This window comes from Dermacentor andersoni, chromosome 3, assembly GCF_023375885.2.
Source record: "Dermacentor andersoni chromosome 3, qqDerAnde1_hic_scaffold, whole genome shotgun sequence".
NCBI lineage: Eukaryota > Metazoa > Arthropoda > Arachnida > Ixodida > Ixodidae > Dermacentor > Dermacentor andersoni.
The window spans coordinates 9,823,241-9,848,782 of record NC_092816.1 but is presented as its reverse complement, the minus strand read 5'-3'; the positions used below and the strand labels follow the sequence as shown (position 1 = coordinate 9,848,782).

Below are 25,542 nucleotides of genomic sequence, written 5' to 3'. Positions count from 1 at the left end.
ATTGGGACCTCCAGTCAAATATAACTAAAATATAGATTTAGGTTTCAATAAATTCTCATTTAATTTCATTCCATTTTTGTAGCAGTGTGGGTATAGGCCACTTGGTTATTCATGATTTTGGGAAGTTACCACAAGAAAACGCGGGACTTCAAGAAAGGGACAACGCGAAGTGGTTCGTGTTGTCCCTTTCTCCAAGTCCTGTTTTTTCGTCCGGTAACTTCCGAAAATCTTCCTTATATAATACAGCATAGCCTTCTGTACAGTGCCCCCCCCCCGGCTACGCCACTGGCCCATCCGCATCTGATTTGGTGGTGCTAGAAAACAGTGATTGATGCATTGAATACACGTTATCTCCCACCTAAAACGGAGCTCTTTGGTCTACCTTCAACAGATTTCAAAGCGGAAATGGCAACTCTCGATGAGCGATTAGTTTTTATCGTATTCTGAGCCATGCCGTATTCCTAAGTGGTCCACAAATGGCTTGTGTGTGTTAGTTACATACAAAATTGCTTTCACGGTATTAGCGAAGACCCACAGTGGGAGCCTGTATGATCGCCATTGTAATCACAAGCACGACATAGAGAAAGGTACAAAAGTTAATAGTAGGTTCTCTAGGGGAGGAGGTTCTGTTGGCTCTGCCACAAGCTGGCCAGATGGCTACGAGACGACATAGCAAAACTTCTCACGCAGAATGGTGACAATGAACCGCTTTCAGGCTCTAAATATAAAGGCTCATTCAAAAGTTCTTATTTTACATGTAAGGTAGCAGAAAGTGTTGCATCACTTATTTTCAGCACTGCAGATTTATTGCTAGCATCACAGGACGAATTGGCGGAGTGGGTAGTCTAGGCCACCATCCTATTCGCAGTGATTGTGGATTCCTTCAATAAATCGGGGATATCAAACTGTGCACCGGAGGACGACGTGTTTCAGTCAGTATACAGCACTAAAAAGTTGTTTGAGATTGACGACTAAATAAACTTCTGTGGAGGTAAGATCTTATTTGTAATAGCCAGAATTGGAGGCACGCTGTTTTTAATAAAGTATGGTGCGCATTATATTTGGGCGCATAGGGTTGCCCATGTGGCTGATCCCCCATCAGCCAAATTGACATCGGAAAAATACTGCCAAGTAAAGCAGTGATCTGTTCAGATGCTTTTTATGCCGGTTCTTTTAACTTTGACTGCCGGATAATTCGAATAATTATGTGGGTCCCATGAAGACAGAAGTCAAATATGCCTTAATTAGTTTTTTGGCCTAGTTACCGCACAAGCGAAGCTGCTTCGTCTCTGTATTATAGTAAGTGTTTAAGCAGAGAAGCACAGAGCTCTTTTAAGGACACTGGGTATTTATTTTTACTGTCGTCCCCTTTTGCTCTAAACTTAAGTGCTTATCATTTGAAGGCTGTTACATTTTCATTTCAGCTATTTCGCCTTATGATTAAACTGCTAACTTGCCACTTGCCCCATCCTTTATTTATTTTCTTCTTTCTGTGGCAGTTTCTCAAATGTTTTGTTGCGCATGTTTTGAATTAAGGGCATTTAGCCATTTTCTTACAGCACTGAACTACAGACATTCACATTCTAGTCATTCTCCTCCATGACACTGCACACAGGTCCTTCACATCATGGATTTGAGTGCAAGCCTGATCAATTCACTTGTGATGGCCGTAGGTGTCTAGAAAAATTCCAGAAATGTGATGGTCATCGTGACTGTGTTGATGAAACTGATGAACAGGACTGCCCCCCTAGAGCAGGTGAAATACTTTTCACTCATTCTGTATCAAATAATGTATTTGTAATCGCTTGACATGGCACTGCTTTTGGCACGAAACTGCCTTCCTCAAATAAAAGTACCAATTCATGCATGATTGGAATCCTCCTGTACAATCTCGGGTTGCTATTCATCCTTATGCAGCTGCCTTTCTATTGTTAGGTTTGGCACTGTTGTGTGTTCTGATGCTTCCACTAATACTCCTATTGTTGTGCCTTGTGGAATATAAGGTACAAAATTGTGAAGGCCTACTTCCTGCACTGTTCAGTGGATTTTTTTATGCTCAGGATTGCAACACGTTTTTTGTGCCTGTTCAGCAGTGACTCTCATTTGGCTTTCCTCTTGCTGGTTTCCTAACAGCCAGCTCGCATTTTTTTATATATTGGCTCTTTGATGCTGCTTCTGAGCTTGAAAAATCATTTTGTATGACTCTTCGGATTTTTAGTCTCCTCACTCACCTCCTTGTTCATATACACTATTTTCTAATGGCTGCCAGCTTTTCAAGACTGAAACTTGCTTGGCCTGCTTGTACTGGCACAGATGTGCATGACTCCCCTGTCTGTGGTTATGGAGAGCATCAAATAGCTCTTGAGCTAATTCCTTTTGTGTGCTGAGGTTACCCAACTTGCTTATTCACATCCAGTTATTACTCCTGCTATGCAAGACTGAAACAGCTTGGCCTGCTTGCAATGGAACAGAAGTGCGTGGCTCTCCTGCTCGTGGTGGCGGAAATCATTGAAAAGCTCTACAGCTAATTCCTTTGGGAGACTAAAGTTGCTTGATTTGCTCAGTCAGATCTATCTATTCATCCTGCTATGCTTTCTTCCGTGTTGTGGCTGAAGGTTGAAAGTGCTTGTTGAGCATTTGAGCTTTGAAGCACTCTATCGCTCTGGTGTGGGTGGAAACAGTATTAACTGTGAGCACTGGTGATAACCATGAGTCAGTGTATGGAATTGCACGCTTTGTCAGGGGTCAGTCTCTAACGTCAAGTAATTTATACAGTACCTCCTCACCACACTGATGGATTCCAGTGCAGTCCTGACCAGTTCGTTTGTGATGGCCGTCGATGTGTGCACTCTGCGGGCAAGTGTGATGGTCGTCCTGATTGTGCTGATGGCACTGATGAACAGGATTGCCCATCAAGAGAAGGTAACTACACTTGAGCCACTTCCTTTCAGCCCCCAGTCATGAAGAATGAAGTCGTTACATTTTTGTCGGTTGGTTGAACCTGATTGGCATGCTTGTCTTAACTGGTGGCAATCCTTCATGCAGTTACAATTCATCATGAAGGAGTTCATTGTGGACCCAATCAATTTGTTTGTGATGGCCGTCGTTGTGTTGATGCATCTAGCAAATGCAATGGTCACCCTGATTGTGCTGATGGCACCGATGAACATGATTGCCCTTCAAAAGAAGGTAGCCATGCATGTGCCATTCCTGTTGTCATTTATCATAACATGAGTTGGTTTAATTAGAAACAGCTCTGCCTCCTTGATAGTAAGGTTCTATCTTTAAAATAAATCTTGTGCAGTTACTACTCATCATGAAGGATCTCATTGTGGACCCAACCAGTTTGCTTGTGATGGTCTTCGCTGTGTTGACTTGTCTGGAAAATGTGATGGTCGCCCTGATTGTGCTGATGGCACTGATGAACGTGATTGCCCATCAAGAGAAGGTAACCATGCACCTGCCACTCCTGTTGTTGTTTACCAAAACATTGGTTGGCTTAAACAGTTCTGTTTCCTTGATAGTAAGCCTCTATAAACATTGTGCAGTTCCAACTCATCATGAAGGAGCTCATTGTGGACCAAATCAGTTTGTTTGTGACAGTCGTCGGTGCGTTGATGCATCTGGAAAATGCGATGGCCACCCTGATTGTGCTGATGGCACTGATGAACGTGATTGCCCATCAAGAGAAGGTAACCATGCACCTGCCACTCCTGTTGTTGTTTACCAAAACATTGGATGGGTTAAACAGTTCTGTTTCCTTGATAGTAAGCCTCTATAAACATTGTGCAGTCCCAACCCATCATGAAGGAGCTCATTGTGGACCGCATCAGTTCGTTTGTGACAGTCGTCGGTGCGTTGATGCATCTGGAAAATGTGATGGTCACCCTGATTGTGCTGACGGCACTGATGAACATGATTGTCCATCAAAAGAAGGTAACCATGCACCTGCTGCTTTTGTTTACCAAACTATGAATTGGGTTAAGGAACAATTTTGTTTCCCTGATAGTAAGCCTCTGTAAAATCTTGTGCAGTTCCAACTCAACATGAAGGATCTCATTGTGGACCCAATCAGTTTGTTTGTGACGGTCGTCGTTGTGTTGATGCATCTGGAAAATGCGATGGTCATCCTGATTGTGCTGATGGCACTGATGAGCACGACTGTCCATCAAGCGAAGGTAAACCCTTCCACTGTTGTCGGCCCAAAATGGTTGTATCTTAAAAGCAAAGTTCTGTCTCTTCGTTAGCAAGCCTCTATCTCAAATGTTGTGCAGTTACAACTCGTCACAAAGGAGCCCATTGTGGTCCAAACCAGTTTATTTGTGATGGTCTTCGATGTATTGACTTATCTGGAAAATGAGTCATCCTGATTGTGCTGATGGATTTGGTGAGCATGATTGCTCACTAGGTGATCATACTTTTTCATGGGCTTTTTGTTCATATCCTCACTTGGTAAGCCAGTGCACTTGCAGGGCCATGTTGATCGAATCTACATGCCCATGGAGCGATGAAGTCTGTTAATGTTATTACTTGCCCACCTTGTTGGCTGTGGCATGGTACTGTTGAGCACAAGGTTGTGGGTTTTATTCCCAGTATTGCCAGCTGTATTCTCGTGAGGGAGGAATGCAAAAACGTGTACTTAAATTTAGGTGCATGTTAAAGAACCTCAGCTGGTGAAAATTAATTTCCACCTCTACTGCAGCGTCCATCATGACCCTCTGTTAGTCGCAACCCTATGAAGCCAACAATAATGAATCCAAGGAAAGTAAAAGGGAAATTATTTAAGGCAGTGTTCCAATACTCGCTGTAGAAGCGGACAGCGGCCATCTTAAGTCTCAAAGTAGACAGCTTTTGGCCTCCGCTATGAAAACACAGCAAACTGATGCCCTATTCTGTCGTCTCAATATAGGACACACGTATGGCACCCATAATTTATTTTACTGGAAATGTACCTGCAGCCTGTAGTAGATGGGGGGGAGAGGCTGACCGTAGTCCACGTTCTCCTGGAGTGGCAGGAAGCCGAAGCTGAGAGAAACATTTTCCTCTAGCATGTCAGCAGCGCATCCCTCTTCACCCAGTAATGTTTCTTGGTCAATAACTTTTTTTTTTTTTTTTTGTACACCAAAGCAGTCTTGTGTTTCTTGAATGATGTTGTGTTACATGTTATTATCCCAATAAATTCGTAGTGCATCCTCTCTCCAGAGGATGTCGCTGGGATAGTAGTTTTGTATAGCACATGCTTCCAGGCCCTTGCGTTTCAAGGGCTCTGAAGCAGTAGTGCTTCTTGCAGTTAGTTGGCCCGCACGATGCACCACTGGTAATGAAATCACCTCCAGTGCCTGCCGAGAAGGGGCAAATGTCTGCCTCTGATGTATGTTCGTGTACGTATCGTTCTTTCAGTGTGTATTTCGAGCCCGCAGAGCACCGCATTAGCCATTGCCATAATTTTATTACATATAGATTTTACTCGCTTTACAGCGACCGTTATAAGGCCCCTTTACAACCACGTCGCATCTACCACTCATAGTTCATCGCTCCACTGCAAACACATTAACACTGGCCTGGCGCTTTTTGGCCATATAAACTTGGCCCTCGCACCACATTCATCAAAGTAGACAGCTTCGCAAAGACAGCATCGAAGTAAAAAATGATGCAGGTTGCTTTCCTTAGTGTACTAGAGTAAGGTTGAATCAGACGACCGGTTCGGGTGGCGCATTCCTTGCAGTGAGGTGCGCGACGATGGAAAATATTATTGCGGCATTGCGATCGAAGTGGATTTAGACATTACAGGAGCCTATGACAACGTAGACCGCAACATTTTGTGGGATATTCTGGAAGGGGAAGGCTTAGGCGACGATTGCCTACAGCTTTTGAGAGAGATTTACCTAGAAAATACCGTTTGTGTTGAATGGGAAGGGATGAGGAGCGAGAAGAAAGTTGATATCAACAAGGGACTGAGCCAGGGGTGCCCTTTATCCCCATTTGCGGTTTATGATGTACATGGTGAAGACGGAGAGGGCGCTAGAAGGAAGCAATATCGGGTTTAATCCCTCATACAAACAGGCGGGTACAGTAGTAGAGCAGTAGCTTCCAGCGTTATTTTATGCGGACGACATTGTGTTGCTAGGTAACAAGCGAAGTGATTTGCAACGTCTTGCTAATATCTGTGGATAGGAAGGCAACAATATAGGTTTGAAATTTAGTGGCAGAAAATTGGGTGTTATGGTATTCAATGAAAATGGTGAACAGACAGTGGCGATACAGGGCCAGGAAATACATCGGGTAACAGAATGCAAATACCTTGGTATGTGGATAAACGAAGGCGATAGATATATTGACACGTCACCACCACGTGACAATATGGAAACGCAAGAAAAAAACAATAACAGTGAAGGTGAAGAGAAATGCAGCCATAATGAAGCACAGAGCACTATAGGGATGCAATAGGTACGAGGTCCTCCAAGGTATGTGGAAAGGTGTAATGGTTCCAGGCCTTTTGGAAATGCAGTTGTTTGCTTTAAACCAGGGGTACAATCAGGCCTCGATGGGAACCAAAGGTCAGTGGATCGCCTCGCATTGGGCACTCTCGGGAAGACTACTAATGAAGCTGTGCAGGCTGATATGGGCTGGACTAGTTTTGAAGTGAGGGAAGTTTGCTGTAAAATTGAGTATGAACAATGGCTGAGGAATATGAAAGTAAATGGGCTGGGAGAGTGTTCAGGTATCTGTACAGCATGATTTTGGCTTCTAGCACGAAGTGAAACATGGACACAGAAAGGAGCAGACAGGACTAGCGCTGTTTCACTTCGCGCTAGAAGCCAAAATCATGTTACCGTACCAACTCTCCCAACTGTATCCTTTTGCATCTGTACAGCAAAAACATTGATTCACAGTGGAGGAAAGGAACTAGGAAGCTTACCAGCAAGGTATATGGGGTGTTTGGAAAGCTGGTCCCCTCCCCGCCTGGAAAGAAAGAACTCTCCGCCTACGTCGGCCACGTTAGCTTAGCGTAAAAGACGTTAGAGTGGTGCGGCATAGTCTCGCAGCGGTTACGCCACGAGGACTGCCTTTTCGTCTCAACCCCGTTTGCTGAGGTTAACGTTAGATTAGGTTAGCGTAAGAGGCGTTAAGGTAGCACGACGTATTCTCATAGCGGTTGCAGGGGCTTCGAGCGTGACCAGAGGCCTTTCGTCCACTTGCTTTCAAACGCGGTTGCTAAGGCAGTCTGACTTCTATATTTTCAATATACGCGGCCCGGCCTCTACTACGGTCCCTACTGCTCCCACGGAAACATCTGTGGTGTTAGTATTTCCAAGGTACATCGCCGTCGAGAAAGCTATGGTCCGGCACGACTGAGCACGAGCGCCACCCGCCGTGGTTGCTCAGTGACTATGGCGGTAGGCTGCTGAGCACGAGGTCGCGGGATCGAATCCCGGCCACGGTGGCCGCATTTCAATGGGGGCGAAATGCGAAAACACTCGTGTACTTAGATTTAGGTGCACGTTAAAGAACCCCAGGCGGTCGAAATTCCGGAGTCCTCAACTACGGTGTGCCTCATAATTGGAAAGTGGTTTTGGCACGTAAAACCCCATAATGTTTAACTCTCAACTTTCATTTTCAGCTTGCTTCCGAAGCAGCTGATGTGGCTGCTGTGTCCACGTGATCCCTCGTACCACATCATGCCAATGGTAGCGCTAGCTTTTCCACTGGTGGAGCTCGCCTCCAATATATGGAGCATATACAGTAACTCTAGCTAGCACTGAGATTTGGGAGGGAGAATGGAGTGCAGGAACGGGGTGCGGTGGTGTCTAATGCAGTGCGCGTAATGGACAGACTGGCACAGTGGTGGCATAGGACTTGGAAACAGCATGGAGTGACCAACTCTGAGGGGAATAGATGCAATCCAGTGTCTCAACGTCGATGCATGTGCAAGGTGGTCTGTGCGCCAGGTCGGGCTGTGTACAAGACAGCTGGGGTCGGCCCTCTCTCTACCCCCCCCCTTTTTTTTTCACCAGGTATAAATATGCATGAATTAAAGGGAAGCTGAAGAGTCTGTCGAATTCAATAAAACTCTCATATACGGATGCGGGACCCTTATAAACCATGCAGGTAAAATTTTGAGGGGGATTTTTCACTTAGGAGCGACGTAATCGTCGGTTAAAATTGCGCTGTAGCTCTGCCCCCCCCCCCCGTCGAGCGCCGCGCGCTGCTGCTGACACTGGCGATGCGAGCGGAGACCGGAAACCGCGGCATAGTGACGTCAGCACTGGTGTTCCGTTCCTTCGCAGTCTCTGCCAATTGGTCTCTGCGACCGTGCCTGACTGTGCTTATTTCTGCGTGCGTGCCGTCCTAATGTGCTTCGCTCGACCCTACATTCCTTCGTTTGTGTGTATATAGAGTGGTAGTTGACCTGCACAGCATCAATTGAACTTGTAGGCCGATCATGCCGGCGTTCTGTGCAGCCTACAGTTGCACAAACACTGGCAGCCGCGACGATGTTCCGATGTTTCATTAGTTTCCGCAAGACAACAAGCTTTCAGCTAAGTGGGAGGCTACTGTGAAGCGAAACAACTGCAAGCGCTCAAGAACAACAGTGTTGTGCTGCTATCAATAATGCGTGCTTTGGGTTCTCCTTCGTGTTAGCACTCTGACCGGAATTTGCATGTTTATCTCCCACCCTTGACGCAGGTTTCATCGCCAAGTGCCGAGAATTTTCTATTCGCACGTGTGTTGTGAAACAGCCTGCATGCAGCTACCATAATGCAGTGCAAGTGTAAAGTTTGCATGTGTCGGAAAGCCGACTCACGCCGGAACGCTGCGCTCCCCCTTCTCTCCCACACAGAGAAACCGACCATCTCGCGTAGCCGGCGGAATTCGCCGGTTACGAGTAGCGCGCGGATGGTACGCTGATGATCGAAGGTTCCATACTACACGTGCTACAACAGCCGGTAAACGTTTCCCGCGTTTAAACCGTCTGTGTAGATTGCTGACAGCTTTGGGGCAGCGCACAAATGCTGAAAATCGCATCACCGCTTACGTTCTACGAGGAGGCATGCAGAAACATAACACTACAGTTGTTTGTCCGGAAACGTACTCACTGGACCGCTGAATGCAGCTTAGCAAAAAACATACTCGCCAAAGAACATTTCCAACACAAGGAGATGCTAACACTTTGCCTTCGTTCGCATGGAAAGCACTGCTTGCACCAGAATTTCTTGCTTCTTGCAGACGCCGGCTCTTCGCAATCGGCTTGTACATGTAGGGAGTAAAGTATAAACCCCATACAAATGATCTTGCATGCGACAGCGACAAGCGAGGTGATGGCTGTCGCGTTCACTCGTCCCCTACAAGCCGAACTCCACGCGAGCGACGGCTTTGAGTGACAATTTCCCAGTATGAGGGCAGCAATATACACGCCGAAACTAGCATGACGCATGCTTTATCAATTTAAGTTGATGTATTTTACTGTAAAAAGGAGCATAAAATATTTCTTAAGGTCTTGCACCACGTTCTTATTCTTGCACTTGTAAAATTCAATAGTTTGCTCGTTCCGTGCGACAACAGTAGTACTTGAGTTACGTACATCCAGTTCCGGCTTCGCACTATTGGCTAGTCGCTCATAGCACTTCCGGGTGACGAGTTCTAGATTTCTAGAAACGAGTGATCAAGCGACAACGCCGAGGGATCTGCTGAAGCGATGGCCCATTTTGTCGCTCGAAGCCGTCGCCGTCGCGCGCAAGAACGCTCTCGTGGGGTTTGGACTTAACGCCGAACTCCTCAGAGAAACGCAAGCTCTCGAAATATTCCATGACCGTCTCAGCAAAACAGCACGAAACTACCTTGCACAGTGCTTCATGTGTAGCGGCAGCAGTCGGTCCGGATGAACAAAATTGTTGACGTCATGAGGCGCCCGACCAATCACAGGCAGAAATGAGGCGCACGAGCTGCCCCGAGTCTGCTGCTGCACATTTCATCGAAATAAAATCTGTTTGCGCTTTCTTTCGCTCAATTTCGATGCAATATTCGAATGCAGAGGGTTGAAAACCATGAAGTACTGCTCTTCACTCATTTTTTCTGGAAAAGCTTTCAGCTTCCCTTTAAGAGCGATGGGTTCATACAGATATTGAACTAAGTAACACATGCACATATTTTTAGTACCAACACATATCTGCTATTTCGTTGTCAAGATAACATCTACGCTACATTAGGATAATTCACAAAAACCACACTTCAACCTTCACCAACTCGGCACGTATGCTACCTGTAGCTTTTCTCTGGTACTGAAGACATAGCTAAAACATATCCTTTAGTGAAAAGGCAGTTAAAAATAAAGGTACTGGTCTATTATACAGTTACTACTATATATATATTGGCATTAATTTATATGGCTACACATAAGAGTTTCAACAGTGGTGTTAAATACGGTAATGCAATTTTTGCATATCTCGGTATGCGTCGGCACGAGCAAACTTCAGAAAGCCTGCACGGTTTCGTACTCATTATTCGTGTATAAAATCAAACAGCCTGTGACCTCACATTTTCCAATTGTGATGACATTAGCTGTACTGTTTCAAATCTTTCCATTGGTGACCTACTTAATGCATAATTTTCAGTTGCACGGAATTGCATTTCAGCCTCTCCTTCGTGAAGATATGTGAATTGACCTTGTAGACAGTCTTCGATGCTGGCCAGAATTGGAACACAACTTAAGCACTAAACCATAAAGACGATTTCTTTCTCTATGACTAAACTACGGAGGATGGATGTTTAATTTGCTTCCACTGGTTGCAAGTTTTTTCACTCGCTTTCATTACGCTTTGTTTTATCATTTCTAAATTTAAATAACACAACAAATAATTTTCCCTACGATTTCCTTCTCTTCTTTTTGTTGGTTTCACACTGTTGACTAAAAAATTTGTGATGTTTCACCTCATGAACGTGGGTTATGCGCAAGCGTATAGATGCTGCGAACATGCACAGCGAGCACCACATCGTCGAAGTACAAATGGAAAGGTGTGAATGCGGTCGTTAAATTGGTCTCGAAGGTGCAGCGCCTGTTGTGCCACAGGGAACGCGCAAGTGCTAGACATGCAAAGAGATGCCACAAACATGCGCAGCGTCGAAGCACAAATGGAAAGGGAACGAACGCAGTCGCTACATTGGTCTCGACAGTGCAATGCCTGGTGCGCCACAGGGAACGCGCAAGTGCTACGCATGCAAAGATGAGACGCTGCGAACATGCACAGCGAGCACCACGGCATCTAAGCAAAACGCTGTTCACGAAGGCAAGCTTTCTGGTAGAAATGCAGCCTCTTGCGTCGGCCAATATTTTATTATTTTGCGCTTTGAATACTTTAGTAGGGGATCAAAGATTTACCATAAAGGGCATGCGCTGTCGGTGTTTTGTTTCATCACATTTGTATGTGGGCTGTCATTCTCAAAATTCAGAGGACTAACTTTGTAAGACAAAGCACGAGCAACTTTATTGCCATGTAGAATGCTTCAAGGCCTTGGACAACACAATCGATTTGGAGAGCTGGCCAGTTTCACATAGGGCCGGCCACATGTGGTTACTTTAATGTTGTTTCCAATAATTACACGCCGCGTTCATGTTGTGCGATAACAGTACATGAACTGGTAATTTCGTTATTTCATTGAAAAGCATGCATTTAAAATTTTAAGTGCTACTTAACATAAACAACCACTGGTATGCGGCGCTTAGTTTATGATTAAATGTTTCTCGGCATTGGCCAGTTTTGACACGTTTCACCTACTTCAGTTCAATTGATCCATTTATGCGAGTGCATAGTAAAACTGTGTTTAGAGTGTTTTCTGTTTTATTTTTCGCTCTCATTGTTTCTCTCTCCCATAAAGTTCAGTGTGAAGTGTTCAAGGCATTTAGTTCAAATTTACTTCTTGTATCCCTTTTCCTTGGAGAACTTCTTATATTTTAGTGTAGAAATGGCAATGCTGTAGCCAGGGGCTCTGATGCACTCAACCGCTTCATTATTTTAGCTCTTAGTGTCCTTTATACTGTATCCTTCACTTTATATGCACACTCAATGCATGTGAGGGAAGTTGAAAACACATTTATTCATCACAGATTTCTCTTCACATGTTTTTTCGCCACAATTGGGAGAGTTCAAATTACCTCCACCTCCTCACCTTCAAATGCTTTCGTCTCTCCCTTTGAGCTGTCCCATCTTTGTTTAAAGACTGTCAACAAGTGCATGGGTGTGAGTAGATAAAACTGCAGTTAGTTCTTTGCTGTGAACGTCACGGTCAACTCAATCCAGTGTCATACGTGCTAAGAACTGCGTGAAATCATGTATGCTGGAGCACTTTCTTTTAGCAGAAAAAAAAATGACTAAGCCCATCCACTAGGGTCTTTACCAGTTTGGCCAGATTTTCACGAGAGTACAACAATCCTCTCCAATCAAAATGGTTGTCTAGTTCACTGTTCGGTTTTGCTTCGGCGTCTGGTTTCTTAATCGCAAGGGTATATATACATCTTCCTTGCTTCTCTTGTTTCATGCCGCAGCCTCCACACATAAGTGCATGTGTGCTGTCACCGACAGCACTTCCTCCACTGAAGGAACCGTGCACTGTTAGTGCAGCTAGCCCCATGGGAATACAGAGCAAAACGATTGTTTGGCTGCTTTCCGACTTGAATTTCACTAACTTGGGCAAGAAAGAAAGGGATTAACCAAGGGGCCCAATTTTTATTGTGTCATAAGAAGCCAACAAACAAATACACCAAGGACAACACAGAGGAAATTACTTGTACTGTTTTCTTCAATGGCTACAACAGAGCAGAGTCTGGCAAGCAGGAAGCTTTCCATTGTTTCAAAGAATTCCTGCTGAAAGTCAAGACAAATAAGTCCACCTAGTGTGCGAAACCCCAAAACAAATAGAAAATAGCCTATAATGTGCTATGATCTGTGAAAAATAGCCAGAAACAGCCGTTTTTTCAGCGACACCAGTCGCTCCCTCTCTGGCCTTGACTGTCGCGGCCAGTGGATCGCAGAGTGTGGAAAGAAATGGGTTAGCAAACTAAAAACGAAGTAATAAACCGATTCAGAATGTTTGTTTAGAACTGGAAATAGGCTGAATCATCTACAAAATACTGTTTTAATCTTTCGAAATATGGCGGCACTTAAGTGCAACATGGCATGTTCAAGGAAAGAACAGTAGTACAAGCAAGTATGCTTAACAATTATAGATTTCTTCATTCATTGCATTTAAGCATTGTAGGACTAAACCGTTGTTTACATTTTTTCTTACTCTATTTTTTTACCAGTGTTCGGACTAATTGAATATAATGGGTATGTCATGATGAAAAATGGTTTGATAGTGCACAACTTTTCTAATTGTTATTGTCTTTATGCATTCAGTGTAAGTATATAGCAGCATATGTACTCTTGACTGTGCATGCAGTTATTGCATCTTAGAGTTGTTTCTACATAATGAACTTGGTGTCATGCATCTGATGGTAGCATTGCAACAACCATGCTTTTTGTGTTCTCTACAAACACATTACCTTTAAAAAAAATAAGGAATCGGCTATCATTACAATATCATCATCATCACCAGCCTGTTTTATGTACACTGCGGGACGAAGGCCTCTCCCTGCGATCTTTGATTACCCCTGTCCAGCGCCAACCAATTCCAGCTAGCGCCCGCGAATTTCCTAATTTCATTGCTCCACCTTGTCTTCTGCACTTTGTCCTCGACTGCGTTAAATTTCCAGTCTCTTGGTACCCATTCTGTAACCCTAATGCTCCAGCGGTTATCTAACCTCCGCATTACATGACCTGCCCAGCTCTATTTTTTACTCTTAATGTCAATTAGAATATCGGCTATACCCGTTTGCTCTCTGATCCAAACCGCTCTCTTTCTGTCTCTTAACGTTATGCCTAGCAATCTTTGTTTCATCGCTCTATGCGTGGTCCTTAACTTGTTATCAAGCTTCTTTGTCAGTCTCCAAGTCTGCCCCATATGTCAGCACTGGTAAAATGCACTGATTGTACACCTTCCTTTTCAATGATAATGGTAAGCCTCCTGTCGGGAGCTGACAATGTCTGCCGTATGTGATCCATCCCATTTTTATATGAATTTTTCTCATGATCAGGGTTCCCTGCGATTAATCGACCTAGGTACTAAACATACTCCTTCACACTCTAGAGGCTGACTGGCAATCTTGAACTATTGTTCCCTTGCCCAGCTATTCATCATCATCTTTGTCTTCTGCATATTAATCTTCAACGCCACCCTCACACTCTCTGTTAAGGTCCTCAATCATACGTTGTAATTCATCTGCACTGTTGCTGAATAGAACAATGTCATCGGCAAACCGAAGGTTGCCGAGATATTCGCTGTCGATCCTTACTCCTAAGCCTTCCCAGTTTAATAGCTTGAATACTTCCAAGCACGCAGTGAAGAGCATTGGAGAGATTGCGTCTCCCTGTCTGACCCCTTTATAGGTATCTTCCTACTCTTGTGCAGAATTAAGGTGGCTGTGGAATCTCTGTAAATATTTTCCAAAGTATTTACGTAAGCGGTCTGTACTCGCTGACTACGTAATGCCTCTATGACTGCTGGTATCTCTACTGAATGAAAGCCTCTTCGTAATCTATGAAAGCCACATATAGAGCTTGATCGTGCTATGCGGATTTCTCGATAACCTGATTAATGACATGGATGTGATATATTGTATATCACATATCGCCCTTCCTGCCAATATTACTCCCAATTTATTACAGTGCAAACAGGTAAGAATTCGTGGAAGCATTTGTCGCAGCGAAACGCTGGGAATCCACCACATGATCAAAATAATCATTGAAAAACTGTTTTCGCATGTAGAAATACAGAATTGCAAACACACACACACAGAAAATAAGACTAAGATAAAAATGAGCTAAGGTGAGCTGAATTTCCTACACATGATACATCCTAAACATCTTTTCCAGAGCTAATTTCACTTCCTGACAAGTAAAAAGGGGTTCTTAGAGGTATTATTATTATTTGTTTTGAACACATATACACAGTTAACAGGGAAGGGAAAGCGAGAAGCAGGGTGAATAAGTGAAAAATGCTTAACTTAACCGCACAAAAGCTTGGCACATGCAGTTAGCTGTCATATCTTTTTTAGGGAAGTGGTTTAAATTATTTGACATGAGTGAGTTGGGCAGGGTTAGCAAAATGGTATTTATTTCTTGTCTTTCATATTCCTGTTGTTTACCCTCTGATTTTGTGGTACTGCATTCAAACTCGTGGTTTCTTACATGTCAGTGTTCTGACGTTTCTTTCAAGTGACGGCTTTCCTGTGTTACAATGGCCATTTTACTATGCCATCGTGCAAATGCTCACTTCCAAGGTTTAGTGATGCTAGTACAGTACTGCCATATTAATAAATTCTCACTTACGATATTTTCAGTTATAACGCAGCAACTCAAGCTGAAACTGCATTCCCTACCCCCAGCATGCAAAAAAAAGGAAAACAATTTCTTGGGCAAGCTTTTATAGAATTTGTTTCACCTAAATATTGGCAGGAGCATTGGGGTGAATTGCACTGACTATGATTAAAACTACTCTTCGGTAGCAATTCAGCTGGTCGCTGTGCAGGTACAGAGGCCAAGAGACTTGTGCTGCTTGATTTCCTAGCTATCATGATGGTGTGTGTGATGTCAGGCCTCTAGAAAATTGCTACATAAAAGCAGATGATTCGTACATTTGTTTTGATTTGCACATGACTGTCCACACCTACCGGTGGATTGCTTGTGTTGGTGCAAACTTAAGTGGTTGCTTTAAGTGCGCCAGCTTTTGAAAAATATTGGGTCTTAGACACTTATCTACAATTGATTCTTGGACACTCTCCACAGTTTCTCCTCCTCATGGTGAAGGTGTTCAGTGTGAACACAATCAGTTCATTTGTGATGGTCGACGGTGTGTTGATGTATCAAAGAGGTGCGACGGCCACCCTGATTGTGCTGATGGAGCTGATGAAAATGACTGCCCATTGACTGAAGGTGAAAAGTTTTCATAGCTTCATTGCTGCTGAATTAGCTTCTTGAGAACTTCATTAGTGGTGGTGCCCATTTGCTTAACCTTTACACTATTTCGTCACATTTTTATCACACTTGGAATAAATTCTGGGGTTGTCATCAACTGACTGCTGCATCTCCTTAGAAGCCATTTGCTGTATCTTGTTGTGGATGGAATCCAGGAATGTTAACTTGCCTGCAAGTTTGTGGACCACAGAACTGCCAAGCTATTTTATCGCAGCAAACACGTAATCCTTATGAGTCAAAGGTGCATGTCTATACTTACTCGTAAACCCGATAGTATACCACTGAATGGCAAGACCAAAACTGAGTGTAGCCTTGTAGCGATTTCTCTGCACTGAGCTTTTGCAGTCGCGTGTACTCGGTATTTATATGCACGGCATATGCAGCTTTTTAAGTACTTCGTATGTTGGCTTGCTACCAGCCAATCACTTCGGTTTTTTTTTTTAATTGGAGACTGCAATGTGCTTCATCCTGGAAGTTCCCATCTCAAATTCTTTGTAGCTCAAACATGCCCTTCAAGCTTCGCTGAATTTTGTCTGCTTTTCTACATTTTTCGTGCTGAGCAAAGACTAGTAGTTTAGAACATACCTGCAGATAGTGGTCATAATAGCAGCTTTGCAATAGTGCTAAAGGATAATTTGATCTGAAACTACTGAGCATATAGATCAAATCAGTGCTTTATTGGATTCTGTTTCGTATGCTGAGGAGAGTGCCTATCTGCGTATCTTTCCGGTTTCCTTCCTCAATTTGAGTGGAAGCAGTCCAAATAGTTTCAGTAGTCTCTGTCCAATATTTTCTAAAGCTTCTGCTTGGCAAGTGCTTTGCATCGATTCTGGCTATGGTGGCTATGTGGCAGTTTGTGAAAGCTTACATTTATTTTTAATGCGCATCTTTGGCATGCACTTTGCTTCAGTTTGGAGATTACATGTTGGCAGAGTGGAGTGCACTTGGATAGGCTGTTCCACTCCAGCATCCGGAATGTTGCTGTTTGGCTGGGCAAGTCTTTTGTGTTCCAACTGAACTTTATATGCTGGCATGAAGGCTGGAACTGGAAAGCTGCTTTGCTCGACTTTCTCAAGGGGCCTTGCGAGCAAGTTATTCTTCTCTGAACAGCTTCAGTGGCATTACTTCAACTGGCATGTCTATCAGGAGACATTATGAAAGGTTAACTTCTGCCCACATCTATTATTTGATATCCATGCACCTTTTATGCAGTGCATCCACTTCATGAAGATGGATTTCAATGTGGACCACATCAGTTTGTTTGTGATCACCGCCGCTGTGTTGATCTGTCTCGAAAGTGTGACAGTCGCCCAGACTGCCTTGATGGAACCGATGAACATGATTGCCCATCGATTGAAGGTTGTGGTACTTCAGTGTTGCACTTTTTCAGTGTTCCACTGCTTTGTGAAGTCTGCTTGTATTTCTCTAGGCAGAGTGAAGGTTCTACATAAACCTGCTCTATGCTTCTGAATGCTGACCTTTTTGTTAGTTACTCTTGCATTGCTTGGTGCAAATCTTACTCTAATTTGCCTAGTCTTTGAACTGAAAGCAGTTATAAGAAATGAGTTGAGTGTCTCCAAGCAGTCGACTGATATGCAGTTCCTAATTTTGACCCTAACACTTTTTCTGGCTTATTATGCTAGTGCAACTAGAAAAAAATTCATTTGAGTCATGTCAGTGATGGGTGCTGCAGAAGTTTAAATAGAAAATGAGTTCATTTCTCTGGACTTTTGTTCACACTTCCTTTTTTTTCCTGGGCAACATTTGCCACAGCTTTCCCTCACCATTCTGAAGAGATTCTTTGTGGACTCAATCAGTTCATTTGCGATGGTCGCCGATGTGTTGACACATCAAGAAGATGTGATGGTCACCTTGACTGTGCTGATGGAACTGATGAACTTGGCTGCCCACGTAAAGGTGGTTAGTCTTCAATAGCAGTATTGTTTCATGCTGAGTATAGCGGTTCCTTTGTGCACTGCTGATTTTGTGATTTGTCACTCTGCACTTGGCTTGCACTAAAGTATCAATGCCTTGTTCAACAAACCCTTTGCATTCAGAGGCATTTTAATTAAAGCCTAGTCTTGCAACATATGCTGAAATCTTGTCACTACAGATGTTGCTTTTAAGCTTTGTTTATGAATAATTAAAAAAAAAATTACTTGATTTCTAGTTTGTCAGAAGACCTCTTTATTTTTCACTGGCATTTCGTCTTACACATGACAGCGGGCATAATTTACTTGAAAGGGGCCCTGAACTACTTTTAATCAAAGTAGAGAAATGCATTTGAAGTGAGAATAGGAAATTTCAAAAATAATTTGCCGCAGAAAGTACTTCAGTTCGTTCAGCAGAACTGGAGTTATTGGCAATCAAACACGGCCTCCTCTGTGCTCCCGTTCCTTCTTCAATGGCTTGCACTGCAAAGGCTACGGTGCAGTGAAATGTGGCCACAACACTCAGCCTTCTAAATGTCACTGTGGCATGCAGTTCAAATGTCATTTGCGATGCAAACATAGACGTGGCGGCACCCCGCAGTGGCCGCAGTATCTATGCCATGTAGCCGACCGCAGCTTTATGTCAGCTATCCGCCAATAGCAGCAGTCTAAAGGAATAATGAAATAAAGGGTCTGATGACGAAATAAAGCACCTAGAAGAGAGTGAGGACCTGCACCATGGTCTTGAGAGCGTAAACACAGAAGCACTACACCTTTCACTACCATATACACAGTTGAGCACTTTTACAACAACGTGATCTGTTTAACGATAGATTATGCATATTCTAGCTGAATTCCTATCTTCGGTATATTGTGAGTACATCTAAGCAAAAACTGATGCAATGAATTTGCCTGTACTACAAAAAGAAATGGGCAGCCTTGACGACTGATTTGTTTTGCAACAAACACACTTAGAAGATTGTGCTGCTACTGCACTTCACAGCTCTGCAGTAGTTGTGATAGCACCAAAAAGAAAACTGACCAGACAGCCACACACTTATATGAGAAGTTTGTTTGCATGTGGATTTAGGGGGCTGGGTCAGTGCAATAAGTGTGAGCCAGCGAAAAAGAGATCAACATTATTGTCTCAAAGATTGTCGCAATTGTGCTCGGTAGCGGTGCTAAGCGCAGAACCAATGCTAAGCGCTGACATAACTCGTGCAAGTGCCTGCCAAAACTTTCTCAGATGGCTGCAGTCGCACATTTTTTGTGCCAAACTGGGCCGCATAACATTAGCAACTCTTTTCATCAAGTATCTCCTGAATTCAGCGAAAGAATACTATTTTTATTTAACATGAACATGCTTGGCCTGCACTATTGGGAGCAGTAAAACGTGTGTTATTTACACTGATTGTGACCTGAACTAGAAATTTTTAAGGTCCCAAGGGCTTCATTACAAAGGCGTTGAACTACATGTTCCTTTTGAACTTTCTCAACCTGTCGTCTGCATTTTCATAATACATTGCTCAACACATTAAGTAGTAACTTTTTTTTTTCTCCACTGAAGATGGAATCTGTTGAAACTTGCAAATATGGCACAGTTCACTGATGCCAAATTTATTGAAGTTCACTATTTGGGGTTTAGGTGCTTAAAGCTGTTCCTTAGTGCTTTTGTATTTTCTCTTGTGTCCGAGCTATTCATGCACCTCTATTCAAGTTGGTCACCTAAGGAATTGCCAAATGTTCAGAATTTGCAGTGAGGTTATGGCACAGATGAAAGGAAAGTGGGAATTTTAATATGGTCACTCGTTAATCCATGGTCTAATGGGTAGAGCATGGGGCTGTTGTGCCAAAAAAATCTGCATTGTACTCAACAGTCGGATCAACTTGGGTCAGTGGATATCTGCCACTGGGTACGTGCCACTCTTCAATGACATAAAAAGAAACTTTCATATTTCCCCAGTGCTGGGCAGAATGAAACTCTCGTATAGATTCAGATATTCAAAACACACCACGTGTGATCTTCACAACAGTGCTGCTATATGGTGCAGCAGGTCAGAAGCGCGCGAGAGCACAGTTGCATACATGCATGATGCGTTTCTGCATTGGCTGTGTGGTGTGTTGCTTGCTACATTTTTTTTTCTATTCTTTTCGTACTACCATCGGCATTCATAATGAGATTGGTTCTGCCAGTCTTTAATTCTGTAAACATTTTTAGATATGCACAGGGATAACATTTAGCTTATGTGACAACACTGTGAAACATTGTGAATGCAGCACATGATCTTAGCTGGTCTCAAGTGCTGCATTCCATTTTTTTTTTCTGCCATTAAGGCTTTTGCACCATCAAATAATTTTGTTTTCTTTGTTAATTTAAAATGAAAGGGGTACCTTTACTGCATAGTCTACTATACAAGATATAGTTCTTGTTACTCTCCTCCTGGCACTACAGCACACACGTTCACATGTGTGTTTATGTACTTTCTTTCCTTTTACCTCCTTCAAGGATCATCTGTACTTGCTTCATCTGTTTTCTTATGTACTTTCTTTCCTTTTGCCTTCTTCAAGGATCATTTGTACTTGCTTCGTGTGTTTTCTCTATAAATTTTCAGCACTAGCACCTGGCGAATGCCCCCTTCGAGAGCATAGCCTAGAAGTACAAGAATTTCCTTAATAAAGACCTGTATATTGGCGTAAAGTTGTTAATGACCTACATTTTATTGACAGGTGGTAATACCAAAATTGCAATGCCTAACAAAAATTTAAGTTTACTCTTCACATTGCACACATTCACTTCCATTTTTTTCTTTGCTTTTCCAGCATGCAGTCACCATGAGTTTCTTAGTGCTGCCACTAGCCTCAATACTTCATTTTGTTGTTTGAAAACTTGCATATTATTCATGTTTAACCAAGTAATTGCTGAGAGTATATAATACACTTTCAGTGATGAGCTCGATGTTCTCTGTCCTACAAAACTAAAGGGCATTAAAAGTGTTTTTTCCCTATTTAACATGTTTAACAGCCTACTCCCTGTCACGCCCGACCGACCCCGCCGTTAGGTGGTGCTAGCAGCGCCGCACTCGCGCCATCTCTCGTAATGCGCTGCAACCCGACCAACCGCCGCCGGCACTAAGCTACGCGGAGAAGCGGTATTACAAGAGACGCGAGACATGCGAGGAAAACAACATATCAGGGGACGCGCGAGATTCGCGCATCCCCACAATGTTTAGGAAGTAGCTGCACAGAAGCCAAAGGCACTTGCCTGCTGATCATGAGGCCACAGATTCAGCTTCTAGCCATGACAGCCTCAATTTTCATGCTGCATGAGCGATTCATTGCATAGATATCTGTGCTCTTTATAATGAACCTTAGGGGGCATCCACCACAGCACCTCTCTTCTAAACTGTTGCTTCAGAAAGTTCACTCGCCTGTCAAAATTTAGGCTTTTTTTGCTCTCTGCACTTTGTTTTGTTTGTTTCTCTAATACCTTTGTTATTTCTGTTCGAAAACATTATGCAGTTCCTACCCACGCCCCTGGATTTCAGTGCCGACCCGATCAGTTTGTTTGTGATGGTCGTAGATGTGTGGACTCATCTGGAAGATGTGATGGCAAGCCTAATTGCGCTGATGGAACTGATGAACATGACTGCCCACCAAGAGAAGGTGGAAAATGTTTGAAGTGCTTGCTATGCTTCCATTGTTAATCTGTTAGTTTTTAATCTAATGTTTACTCAGTTTAGATTGGTGTGCTACAAAATTAACCATAACAAAAAGCACCCTTAGAAAGACTTCACTTTTAATTCTAGTCTTTCCTCTGATGTTTGTGTAATCGGGAAAACTCCTGTGCGTGGATTGCTGTCATCAGTCGTTGACAGGAATCAAAAGGTCAGCTTTTAAAAGGAACCTTCATGTAGTTCTGAAACATCTAATATACTTGATTCATTTTTGACAACTAATACAGTAGTTCTACAGAATAAATGTAATAGGCTGGTTTGCTTTATTGGTAAAATGATTGGACACCGAGAAGTATTGTCATTGGTAGAGCCAAAATTTCTTGAACTGCAGACATGTTACTCTTGCTGCGATAAGATGCTTCGCTAGCTAATAAGTTACGAGAAAACAAAACACATGGTAATTAATAGAACGTCTAATTAAGTTCCATTTTCTTGTGTGTGCGTATCTGCTTATAAATAGAAGGCCACACTGTGTTAGAAAGGAAGCAATTTGTCCAGGTGCTAGTATATACTGTGAAATTTTTCGTGTCATAATGACAGCACTGTGGTGGAATTCGGAATTCAGATTTGGAAAATATGGCCTTGGTTTGCTGTGATAACTCTTTTCTGGCAAAGAAATAAGTTTAGTTTGGATTGGTTAACATACCAGTATAAGCCAGTTTACTATTCCTTAGTGTAAGTTCAATCAGAGCCACAATGTAAATAATAAACGTTTTCAGCATTTTCTTCTTTTGTTAACATTCTTGTTTTTTGCTTTTGCCTGCATTATGTATTTATGTATTACTCATTACCCCAAAGATGCATTTTGTTTAGCTGATCACAAACTGTTCTGTTTTTTCTTCATATTTGTGCAGTTCATTCTCTTTGTGGTCCCAATCACTTCGTTTGCGACGGCAGGCGCTGTGTTCCTTTGTCTGGAAAGTGTAATGGCCATCGCGATTGTGCTGATGGCAGTGATGAACAAGGCTGTGCAAAAGAGGAAAGCGATGGTATGGCATGTGCAACATTGCATTGGTTTGCCTTGGTGGCCTTAACATTGTTAGGCATGTTGAATGACTGAGGATAAAAAGGAGCTTTCACTTCTTTTAAACTCGAGCACAAAAAATGAGGTGCTAGAAGTGCATAGGGCAAGCGCTGTTCCTAAGACTACTTCCATGTTGGAAACATGCATAATGTAAGAAAAAAAGAAAGAAAGCAACTGCAAGAAACAAAGCCATGTAAATTAGTTGTGTGTAGGCTTTCAGTGATTGAGAAGGTGCAGTTTGCTGGTGCAGGTGTCATTTTGCCTAAATATGAAATAATTCAATTACCTCTTGAAATGAGCTACCTCAGTTGAGCTGCACAGGGCCTCACTTCTATGTGCCACTATTTTCAGTCTATATGTGCTCAAATAGTCCACCTGATAAAATCAACATTAAAATGAAAATTCAGGCTGCTGGGTAGCCTTGCCTGGCAGGTGGTCTGAATCGCCGTGACAAACAAAAGATAAAGTATACGCAGCATCCATTTCTCACTTAAGTCTTTTGCCTCGTACTGTGGTTCACCTGTTGTAAATTACTTCATGTTTTCATTCCAATTTTACTTCATCCAGGCTGCCGTTTAGTGATTGGCAGCTCAGAAGTGTGTGGAACTGTTGGCTAATTCTTTTGTGGCTAAGACTAGTTCTGGGCCATTTGTCTTGAAAACACAAAACATGTAGTATACTTATGCAGGTATTCTTAATAATGTAGAGTCCTTTGGGAGAAGAGGGGAATGGAGAATGTGAAATACTCTAGATAGTTGCACACTTGTTACATGGCTACAATAAGTGCATTTCAGCCAGAATGCAAATGCACCCATTCGCTGATATGTTAGGTACCATTTAGTTGTGTTCACCTTCAAGTGACTGCTTGATAAATACTTTCAAGTGATACTTCGAAAGGAAGAGCCGCTCACCGAGACATTTGTCTATAGCCCAAGAATTAACTATTTGTGTTGTAAACTAATGGTAAATTTTCTTTTGCCTTCAACTTAAGCAAGCATCATTCATTCATACTGCAAGCCAAGTTTGGCCCAAGCAGGAGTGGATTAAAAAGCTCACAAGAAATAACAGCAAAATATTCTCTACAATGGAAGATGCTTGTAGACATAAAATTTTTGTTGAATTGGTAGCATACATCATGTGTTCAAGGTAATAAATTGCATTTTCATAATCGTTGGTCAAGAAAAGTTAATGTTGAAAATGGGATAAAATTAATATATTAACCAATGGAACTGTCAATCCCCTACACCATCAAAATTCAGTCTATTTCGTCCTCTCGCATATCTGCAGGAGGGATAGCGTTAAGTTGTAGTTGTCGGACTAAAATTTCTTTTGAAATCTTGGTAGTCATTGCTTTTTCCTAGGAATATTGTTCTCAGATTTATTTACTACAGCTGTCATCTTTAACTTGGGCCTAAGAAAAAGTTATCCATTGTTATGCATAATCTTTTCCAAAGACGTTACTTACGAGGTCTGCTAAAAAGAATCCGACCCTTTTTTTTTTTTTTTTTTTTTTTGCGATCACCTGATGGATATGAAAGAAGCGCGCTTGCATCAGCCAAACTTGAACCTTCGTGCGCATACGCGAATTTTTTCCCATCTGCCGATAGCGTCAGTCGCTGAGACACAGCATCTGAGTGAGGTAGTGCGCAGTGCTCTCGTCGGTTTTTTATTGCAAGGTAAATGGTGGAGCGACTGGAGCAGTGCTACTGCATGAAATTTTGCCAGAAACTGGGCAACAGCCAAGTGGAAACCATGTAGGACCGTTGTGTGACTATCCTATAAATTGCAGAAGTGGTGGTCATCAGCACTTCTTCTGCACATTCCATTATGACTGAAGATTTGGTCATGAAGAGAGTTGCGGCAAAATTCGTGCTGAAGCTGCTCACAGTGGAGCAAAAGCAACTTCATGTTGAAGTGTCACAGGACATGCTGGATTCCACAAACAGTGACCCCGACTTCATGAACACCATTATCACTGGTGATGAGTCTTGGGTGTATGGGTACGTTCCGCAAACCAAATCCCAGTCATCGCAGTGGAAGCATTCCACGTCACCAAGACCAAAGAAGGCCCGCCAAGTGTGCATCAACGTCAAAGTGATGCTGACTGCTTTCTTTGACTCCCGCGGTGTGGTATACCATGAGTACGCACCACAGGGTCAAACAATCGCCAAAGAGTACTACAGGGATGTCCTCTGTTGCCTACGTGATGCTGTGCAGCGCAAGATACCGGAGTTCTGGTCAACAGGAAATTGGCGCATCCATCAGGACAATGCTCCTGCACATTCCTCGCACTTGATTCAGACATTTTTGGAAAAAAAAGACTCCTGTTGTTCAACAGGCTTCTTAATCTCTTGTTATAGCCCCCTGCGACTTCTGGCTTTTTCCCAAAATCAAGAGGCCATTGAAAAGAGCACGATTTCAAACAAGGGGAGACATTATGGCTGCAACGACAGCTGAGCTAAACTCCATTTCGAAAGAAGCCTTCTCAGAATGCTTCCAACAATGTCAGCACCGCTGGGAGAAGTGTGTGGAGTCCCAAGGAGACTACTTTAAGGGTGATTAGGTTTCCAACACTCCAACTATGCCAGTTTGTTTTCTTCGGCCAAAGGTCGGATACTTTTCTAACAGACCTCGTACTGGTTACGTTTTTGTTTCTCGTCAAGGAGTGATGCTTCAAGATTATTCCTAGAACTTAAACAATAAGTTTTTAGTTATAGTCATTGATTTCTTTAGCACCTGAAGTATAGTATCATTAACAAATCGTTAACTCTGCTGTTTTGGTT

General features: G+C 42.9%; 1 protein-coding gene across 1 annotated transcript in view; it reads left to right on the top strand.

The window, feature by feature from the left end:
- trol (terribly reduced optic lobes) overlaps positions 1-25,542 on the top strand; it is a 591,503-nt gene that overhangs the window by 282,555 nt on the left and 283,406 nt on the right. Inside the window, exons 5-16 of the mRNA XM_055065643.2 lie at positions 1,616-1,756; positions 2,776-2,922; positions 3,046-3,189; positions 3,305-3,448; positions 3,549-3,692; positions 3,793-3,936; positions 4,035-4,178; positions 15,882-16,028; positions 17,283-17,429; positions 17,844-17,987; positions 21,521-21,664; positions 22,590-22,724. Of these exons, the coding sequence (XP_054921618.1) occupies positions 1,616-1,756; positions 2,776-2,922; positions 3,046-3,189; positions 3,305-3,448; positions 3,549-3,692; positions 3,793-3,936; positions 4,035-4,178; positions 15,882-16,028; positions 17,283-17,429; positions 17,844-17,987; positions 21,521-21,664; positions 22,590-22,724 (1,725 nt within the window). The remainder of the gene's footprint in view (positions 1-1,615; positions 1,757-2,775; positions 2,923-3,045; positions 3,190-3,304; positions 3,449-3,548; positions 3,693-3,792; positions 3,937-4,034; positions 4,179-15,881; positions 16,029-17,282; positions 17,430-17,843; positions 17,988-21,520; positions 21,665-22,589; positions 22,725-25,542) is intronic.